A 9,338-nucleotide genomic window follows, 5' to 3' on the forward strand; every position below is an offset into this window, starting at 1 on the left:
TTAAAAAAATTTGGAAGGCGCAGATTTTTTGTGTTTTTTATAGTTTCGTTTTTTGCGTGGTGTATATTTTCTTTGTAGTTCTCAATAGAAATGTTTTATTCTCATTAAAATTCCTCTTCCCCCCAAAAAAGCTAATATTTGTTGCATAGTCGGCAAGCTGTTTTACCAAATATATGTTTATTAGTATTTGAAAGAAAAAAAAAGTAGCTTGAAAATTTTCCTTTCAATGTTCATTTCCACAACTTTCCTCTCATTTAATAATTTCGACAAAAGTTACTTGGAATATGCAGTAAAAATAAAGTTAGTTGCCAAACGAAGGTGAATAGATTAAAAAACGTATAATCGATCTCACATCTCTGATTCAACTGTGAACCGAAATGTTTGATAAACATTTTTTTGGTAAACTTACCATTGTGTAATTCGAAAGTAAGAGTTGTTATCCCTATTGTTCCCAGATTGTGCCCAGAGGGGAAGTTGGGCTACCGGTTACCGTGAATGGCCTATAAGGATGCCCGAAATATTCCATCACTGTTTAGAAATGAAATGATTTAAAATCTACGTTGTTTTAGAATCGAACTATTGATGCATTAATGATTTGATAGGAAGAAGAAGCAATAGACATAGTACAAACCGCTGATTTAAAAAGTACCTATCAACTTATTAATTGTTTTGAAAATTATTTAAGAAGATAATATGGTCTCGTGAATTCAAATGTGATATTCCTCGTGAATTTCGAAGCCAAAGTTACATCTGAATTTACTTTTATAGGAAGAAATCGCATTGAGCCATATCGCGATAATATACTAGGAGAGACAAAATTCAGCAGCAAAGAGCTAAATGATTTTCGGGTATCATTAAAAGAACAGTGTATGTATGACGATATGTTTGTGCGTGCATAAGTGAGCTCTTGGCATTGTTGTAAGAAAAAGTCAGTATTGAGGAAGATAAAAATGAAACAGGAAATGATACGGCTGTGTCCATTTTAAATCTAAGATTTCAAAAGATGTGAAATGAAAAACGTTCCCGCCCCCCTTTTTACTGATTGTAATCATTATACACAAAGATATAATATATACTACTCGACCGGGATAGTAGTTAGTGACTCTGATTGTCGTATCAAAGTACATGGGTTCGAATCCCCGAGAAGACACTGTAAATGTATAGTGTCTGTGCGGCATGAGGGCACTCTATATATACGACAAGCCGAAGAAAACTGGAGGCGGAACTGAGCTAAAATCGGGCTGTTATCTCTATGGTGCTCAAAACTCTTGCCGAAGACAGGCTCATTTGACGCCTTGCCACGATGAAATGTCTAGGTCTTGCACTACCCTTTGTCAGACAAATGAGATTAGTAAAAACAAATCAATAATAATTAATTTATTCAATGGCATTCAAAATATATACTTATATAGTGCATTTCTGAATTTGAAACACGTGCTTCATTTATTTTTTATCCCCATGGTGCTGTAACAGTTACGTAATTATTTCTGAATTCGCTGGCTATGGAAATACTCTGATAGACCAAAGACCCGGCGGAAGAACTTTAATATATCAAGGGCACGGAGAAACCAGAATATCTGGGAACCACTGGATTAAACAATACTTAGGAAAAGATGAGAGAATTGAAATAAAATTGATTAAAACATTGCGAGCATTATCGAAAGTAACGAAATAAAAAAAATGAATGATCTTTATTAAAAGCTTAGAAAACTGAGAAAGCTTGAAAAATTATACGAAAAACAGTTTCCAAAAAATGATTTTTAATTCTCGATTGCCCTTTTCTCTATATCAGCAATTCAGCGAATGACAATGACATTAAGCAAGCTAAAGATAATATGAGAGGAAGAAAAATGTTCACGATATGATTCTATTTTCAATAATGTGTTGTGTAACATTAATAGAAGAACGTGTATTCAACTCATGAATTCAATTAATTAAACCTTCTAAATTTTGCACTTCGATAATGTGATTAGTATTTACGAAATTCGTTCTATTGCATAAATAGTTCGATTAAGTAAAATTCTTCAGTTCAGCTAAAAAATTAAAAAACATTAATTGACATCTTAATTACCAGCATTAGAGAGGCACTTTGGAATTTAACGGCTTGAAGGCAGATGTTCGTTCAGTTATATTGCGGCTGGATTTAAGCTTCTCTATAAACTGGAGAAAAATGAAGGCAAGCACACATTTGATCATCAATGACAGAAACATCACATTGTAAAGGGTTAAGGGGTTTGACAAACGGAGCGTGGCCAGACAGCCAGACGGACGAATTGAACGCTGCCACCTTTCAAGACATAAATCAACGCTTTAGCTAGTTAATCATTCTGTGAAATTGAAGGGTTATATACCCCTCAGGGTCAACGATGAAAAGCCCGCGGATGGTCAGCCACGTGTTAGAAGGTAATGTGGAGAAAGGCACATGTTCGTTATTCAAAACAGTGGTAGGTCTCCTATATTGTATACCGTGAAAAAGTATTAAAAGCTTAGTTTAAACACGTTGTATGTAAAACAAGACGATCTAGAGGCGAAAGGATACGGAAATTATTGAATTGAAAAGTTGAGAAAAACTTTAGGTACCCCCAAAAAATTAATACAATAGGAAAAATAAAGATTCTCCATTTTTGCAAGATAAAATAAAATTCTAAAATTTCAGAAAATTAGACAATTCGTAAACTGGCTAGCTTCAGTTGAAAAGCAGCAAAGAATATCTTTATCAAGATATAATATGAATGTATTGTAGGATAAAACTAAAATCAAGGACATTGTGCTCCAAGTATTCCCATTTTTCCCTCCTTGAAAATTTCCTAGATCTGAATAAAGCTGATTTAATGCAAGGAATTAGATAATATGTCAAATAATTTTGCAAACTCATAATCGTCATCCTGAACCTTGCAATCTTACGAAGAAATGATTGTCCTTAGATAATTTCGCTTTAAGATCCTCAGTTGTTTCTGTGTAAGAATAAAAAAATATGTAAAATAAGTTCGAGATTTACATTAGTTTAAATTAAGTAATAAATTTGTCGTCATACATTACAGATAATTTTGAATTAGATTTTATATATCACAACCCTTTAAAAAGAGCTTAAAAAGGACATTAATATTAAAACCAAGACAGTGAAGTATTACTTATTAAATTCAATAGTTAATAAACTCAGACGATTTTTACGTTTAAATTTCCAGGAACTAAAACAAATGTGTACTAACCAATAGGAAAACAGCCTTTTGTTAAATTCATATCGCCCCTGGAAAAACTTAGACTGGCAAAAGGCTCATTCTTCAGTGCCAGACCATCCGAACTGATACTTACCAAAGCTTTTCGTAGTCTGTCAACATTAGTGTCTCTTTCTGAAAATATAACTTTTAACATTCAGCCCTTAGATCAGGGTATTTGAAAATTTTTCATAAGTCATTATAAAAAAGACGTTCAGGAAATGATGAAAGGAAAGGACTTGGCGATGAGGTTACTCCTGTGTAAAATGTGCATATTTTCCAATGCTCCTTTCTGAATTAACTCTTATGATTTATCCGAATACACAGTAATAACATTAATTTTTCGTAAAAAATTTAATATTGCAGAAGAGCGAAACAAAATTAAAGCTCTAGAAAGAATTTCTGCTTAAAATTTAAACGCGAAATTCAATACAAATGATTTTGCTATCGAAGTTCCTTAATTTTTTTTTAATCCTGAATTTTTTTTTTTTTTTTTTTTTTTTTTTTTTTTTTTTTTTTTGTTGTTGTTGTTGTTGTTGTTTGAAATAACTTAAAATTGGCACACTTATTTTCCCTCTTATAAAATCACAGTATAATGAATTTGGACAGTTTGTAAGAGTTTAATTTTATGATTACTACAAAAAATATAAAAGTTATATTTTTTGGATAATTTAAAAAAAAATGCAAAAATTACTTAATAGATTTCCTTACATATTGTAACAAGAAAGCTTTGTATTATATAAAAATTTCCTGAGTACCTTAAATTTCTTAAATAATTTTTTAAATGTGTATGAGAAATAAACAAGTCAGAGCCAAGAAGGTTATATAAAAATGTGAAACCTACTTTTGGACCCTTTATCTACCCTATGAAGTTTTGATACGTGATATAAATGCTAAGACAGCTCTCATGAAAGCATTTTCCAACGGTATAGTATTTAGTAATGACTGAAGTTTAGGATGTTGGTTTTGGGTTCGAATTCTGAATAAGAAATAGATATTTGTGACTATAAAAGAGAGTGTGGGCACTTAATATTGGTCTATCTCAGAGTCCTTTCGAGAACTAAATATAAGGAAAATCATACGAAGTTCTCAGATTCAATCCCTTGCATTAAATCAAAACTGGAATCGAACTTAACCAACTTTCGTGTGCTTAGTTTTATACTTTAGATCCATATAAAAATGTAAGCGATATAACTTGATGTAACTTATAATCGATATAACTTAGAGAGTCTTTCAGAATTTTTTCAATATCAGGAAGTTGATGGAATCTGCAATGAACTCGTCGAGCGTGCTTCCAGTTACATCACGAAGGCATATGGAAAGAAAGGTGAAAATACCTTATAAACTGTTAAATCCATATAAAAGCCCATCTACATAAAGTTATGCATCATTGTATACTATCACTCATTACTAATTCAGAAGTCAAACACCAAAAATCAGCGCTATATTTTCAAATTTTCACAGGACCAGTTTCGATGGTTTTACCGGACCACCATCCTTAACTGCAAAAGTGGGAGAAAAAAAAAAAATTAAATGTTACTACTTGATGCTTTCTAAATTTACTTAGGAATGACTTCATAAAAATACTAAGATAAATTACTCGTAATACTAAGCTAAATTACTCGTAATACTAAGATAAATTACTCGTAATGCTAAGATAAATTTAAAAAATACTAAGATAAATTTTCTATATACTAAGATAAATTTTCTAAAATACTAAGATAAATTTTCTAAAATACTAAGATAAATTTTCTATAGTAAAATAAATACTAAGATAAATTTTCTATACTAAGATAAAATGCTAAGATAAATTTTCTATATACTACATATGGAACGTAGAAAAATATTCTATAGTAACAAATGTAATAGTATAAAGCATGGTCAATAAGCTAGCTATATTTCATTTATATATAACAGCTCAACTAACTCTTGTTATCTCTTAGCACATTGAAAAATAATTTACAATATCAAATAATAAGAAGATAATCTATTAAATAAATTTTCGATTAGTCATAAAATACTATGTTAAAGGAGAATACATAGGCCCACCAGCGGCGGAGCGGTAAAAGGCGCTGAACACTGCGAAACTTGGTCGGTCTGGAGCTCGAGTGTTGGTGAATGTGCTGGTTGCATGCGCTCTTTCATAGTTTTCCCCATGTATAATAAAATAGTTTTGCAAGATATAAAATAGATAATAAAACAAAATCCATATTTGGGCTTCCAGATGTCCATATTCGAGTGGAGGACTACGTTATTCAAAATTTAATGGCTCTAGGTGCCGTTGTTTTTTCGCAGGGCGAGAAAAATACATACATCATGCCGATTCTTCATTAATTTTTTTTTTTTTTTTTTTTTTTTTTTTTTTTTTGGTGGCAGCAATTTGGAAATTGCAACGCGGTTTTATAGTGGACGCTGCAAAAGGCCAAAACGAAATTAATAATCCTTCTGGACTAATAATAATAATAAAAAAGAATGTAGAATTATGATGAGTAGCGAATAGCTTTTATTTAGCTTTTTGAATTTCGTAGAGACACTCAAAAATTAAAAACTTGTTTAACCCGAAGGCAATTAATCTCAATGGTCCTTAATTAAATCAATTTACTGCCCCACGGATTAAATTAACAATTCATCAGATTTGACATATTAATCCTAAATGCTTTCAGTACAGACCTGCTTTAAATTTAACACACGTATATATATTAACTAATAATAGTGTTTCAATAAAATCCAGGTAGTCAAAAAGGATTAGGGGAAGTAATTAATAAACTATTTTTAAATCGACAACGCTATGAGCTATATTAAGCACTTGATTAACACGACATTTTTCACATCTCCCAAAATAGTGTGGTGGACATAGTGCATGAAAATTAAAATAATTACATAATTACCACTTTAACTTTTTTTAAGCTAGAATTTTATTTAAAATGTATTGATATAATGTCCAATAATTAATTTATTATTAAACACTCTTTGTAGTCACCGTAATCGTAAGAACTTAATTTGAACTTGCTTCTCAATGCAAAATGCTATAAAAATAGTAAAGATTTGCATTTTTTTAAATAAATGCTTGAGTAGAATATTGTAAATTCGTTCCATCTATTATCTTTTAGCCTAATATTCCATACTAAAATTTAGGTAACAAACATTTTTAAAACTTTTTGATCAAGATCATATTTAAACAATGAGAGTATAAGAGTTCTAACCTTTTTATCTATACCAGCTTTATGAAAAATGAAAATAAATTTTCTAAAAATAGGCTTCTGCATTCGGGAGCTCCCAAATGATGCTGATACATTGAGGTTGCCCTGTTTCTGACATACAATTTAAGGGATCAATTATAAAATGAAAGAGAAAAAAACTTTCAGAAAGACATAAAAGTCTTTTGCAATGCAAATGAGCAATATATTTGCAAAAGAGTTATAGTTATCCAGGCTGAGATTATAAGCCCTCCATACTGATAAGAGTCGACCAACTTCTTTTTTTCTTTTTTCCCAATAAAAATTTAATTAAATTTCATTTTATTTCAATAAAAATTATGTATTTAAAAAAATAAAGTCCTTGTATTTTTTAAAAAACTGCAAAACATGTGTATTTCAAAGAATTGAGCACTGAAATTATCTTGCATTTGCCTAAATACACTTTATACGTTTAAACAGATAATACTTTCCTTATGAATAAAATTAAAAATTTAAAAAAAAAAATCTGAAAGCCATCAGATTTTACATTACGCTCAAAGGCGGATTTTTTTCATTTACGTTCACATACACGTTTTCAGAGCATTTTGGGCTAATGTTCATTTGGGCAGAAAACATTTAAAAACAGCCTATCTTTAGAATTTCTGCTAAAAGGTCTCGCGCGTTAGAGAAAAAAAAATGCTTTTTTTCCTTACAGTGTTGGCTCTCTGCGCTTTAATAATGTTTTTTTAATCAAAAATTCGTTAACGATTTACAAAATATGAAATACACAATAAAACAAATTCAAAATTAGGGCTTCCAGGTGTCCATACTCAGATGGAGGACTACGTTATTCAAAATTTGATGGCTCTAGGTACCGCTGTTTTTCCACAATGAGAAAAACATGCATACATTCATTATTTAATTTCTTGAAATATAATACAGGCCGAAATTTTTGGTGGCAACAATTGGAAAAGTGATTCAGACTTTTCTAGTGATTCAACGCAAAATCCAGTTTTGAGAGTTGACTATAATTATAATTTTTTTTATAAAATTATAAAGACCTAAGTACATTAGTACATAAAGACAAATTCTTTGCATGAAGAATGACATGACATCATCATCATGATGTTTATTGTTTTTAAGGAAGGAACACTTAATGTCTAATTAATGGTTATTGGAGTATATAAAGATCTATGATCTGACGCGCAATATAACGAACTATGATCTTACGCGCTTTTCTCTAAATGTTCACAAGCTACATATTTATCAAATAATGTAGGGCGCTGTGTTGTTTAATTAAACGTGTTCAATGTGAAAGACATCCTTATTCGCTTATATAAATTACATTTAAGTCAATAAACATATCATACATGTTCATCTAAATTAATTTAAGAGTCTGCTATACTTTGTTGTTGTTTTATTATAAATCAACAAAACATTAAAATCATATAAACAAATTTACGAGAAACTTAATTGGCTAGAAGGTATACACAGCAATCCAAGTAAATGGAAGTATACGACATATATTACCATAAGATTAATATAATAGCTTGTTTTGAGAAACTAGAAGTTTCCTCTTTAATTAATATGAAAAGGAAGGAAAAATCAAAGTCCCTTATTTATCAAGAAAAAATGTTTTTCAACCGCCAGAGTATTTTACATTCTACATCATATTATATAAACAAAATATTCAAAACTTTAAAATATTCAAAAACCTTAAAATACTCAAAACCTTAAAATATTATTGTTTGCACTGAAAATCGCGAAGAATAAAAATTATTTCAAAAAAGTGCACAAAAAATATTGTTTCAAGATGTTATTCATTAATATCATACATTAGCAAACAAACAATAAAAGCTGGATAAAGTCTTTGTATTAAAAAAGAACATATAAAGTGAACATAGAAATCTACCACCATACATTAGGTTACAGAAGACAATTTGCTAGATTCTTAAACCTGTAATTTTACTCTTGGCTTGATTTTTATCTTGTTATTTACACATCAGTTTTATCTTATTTACAAATCAGTTTTATCTTATTATTTACACATCAACGGTGTTTTATTATTATTATTCAGCAAATAAGCTGGGGAGGGGGTTAATGCATCCTTAAAATATGATTGGAAACTAGATCTGATAAAAGATACGTAAAAATGGAAATACTTCGATTCCAAATTCTTAAGATACAAATTAATAAAGTAAATAAATTAAAAATCATTCAAAGCTATGTCACAAATGTAGTAATAGCTAATCATTAATGTAGATTAATCAAATTAAAATCTATATTGCATATGTAGCGTTAACAACATAGCACATGCAAGGAAAGACGAGCGTTAACATGAAGAAATGCTTACCTTTTCTAGATTTTTCATCTTTACCTTCATTGCTGTCTTTAACCGGAGACATTTTACGGTGTCCATCATCATGTGGTCTACACCCTTTTCCACTGTCCACCGAAGTCCTGTGCCTCATCTGCTCCGAATGCAGTCGCAAATCGAATTTTGTTTTCTCCAAGTCATCTTCCATAAGACAAACGTCTTGAGCCCTTAAACCTTGTTGCATGATACCAGTTTTTAAATAACGGAAGTATAAAAAAAAGTCTATGAGAGCAAAACTTCAGCTGCAAGAATTTTTTTCTCCTAACTTCCGGAAACCTATTTCCAGCATCAAGCTGTTGAGCTGTACCTAGACTTGACTTCTTGAATGCCAACTACTCCGCGATCTTCAGCAGTGGTGGACGGAGCTATGAAGTAGCCACGCCTACCTCGTTACGGCTGCTTTCCAGTTAGTCACGCGGCTTTGGCGATATTTGGCGAGTATTGTCAGACGACTTTGACAGTGTTTTGAATTTCATCTCGTGATTTTTATATTTTAATTAAGCGGACAGTGGACTTTTAAAATGATTTTTTTTAGTTTTTTAAGCAAGAAATTTTGTAGTTATGAATATT

General features: G+C 30.6%; 1 protein-coding gene across 1 annotated transcript in view; it reads right to left on the minus strand.

Moving 5' to 3' along the window:
* LOC118192655 (uncharacterized) overlaps positions 1-9,128 on the minus strand; it is a 31,532-nt gene extending 22,404 nt beyond the window's left edge. The window contains exon 1 of the mRNA XM_035363658.2: positions 8,745-9,128. Coding sequence (XP_035219549.2) covers positions 8,745-8,952 — 208 coding nt within the window. The 5' untranslated portion in view covers positions 8,953-9,128. The remainder of the gene's footprint in view (positions 1-8,744) is intronic.
* Between the last annotated feature and the right edge of the window lie 210 nt (positions 9,129-9,338).

Source organism: Stegodyphus dumicola, chromosome 2 (assembly GCF_044657685.1).
Source record: "Stegodyphus dumicola isolate Sdum_Otavi_A_Nest chromosome 2, ASM4465768v1".
Classification (NCBI taxonomy): domain Eukaryota; kingdom Metazoa; phylum Arthropoda; class Arachnida; order Araneae; family Eresidae; genus Stegodyphus; species Stegodyphus dumicola.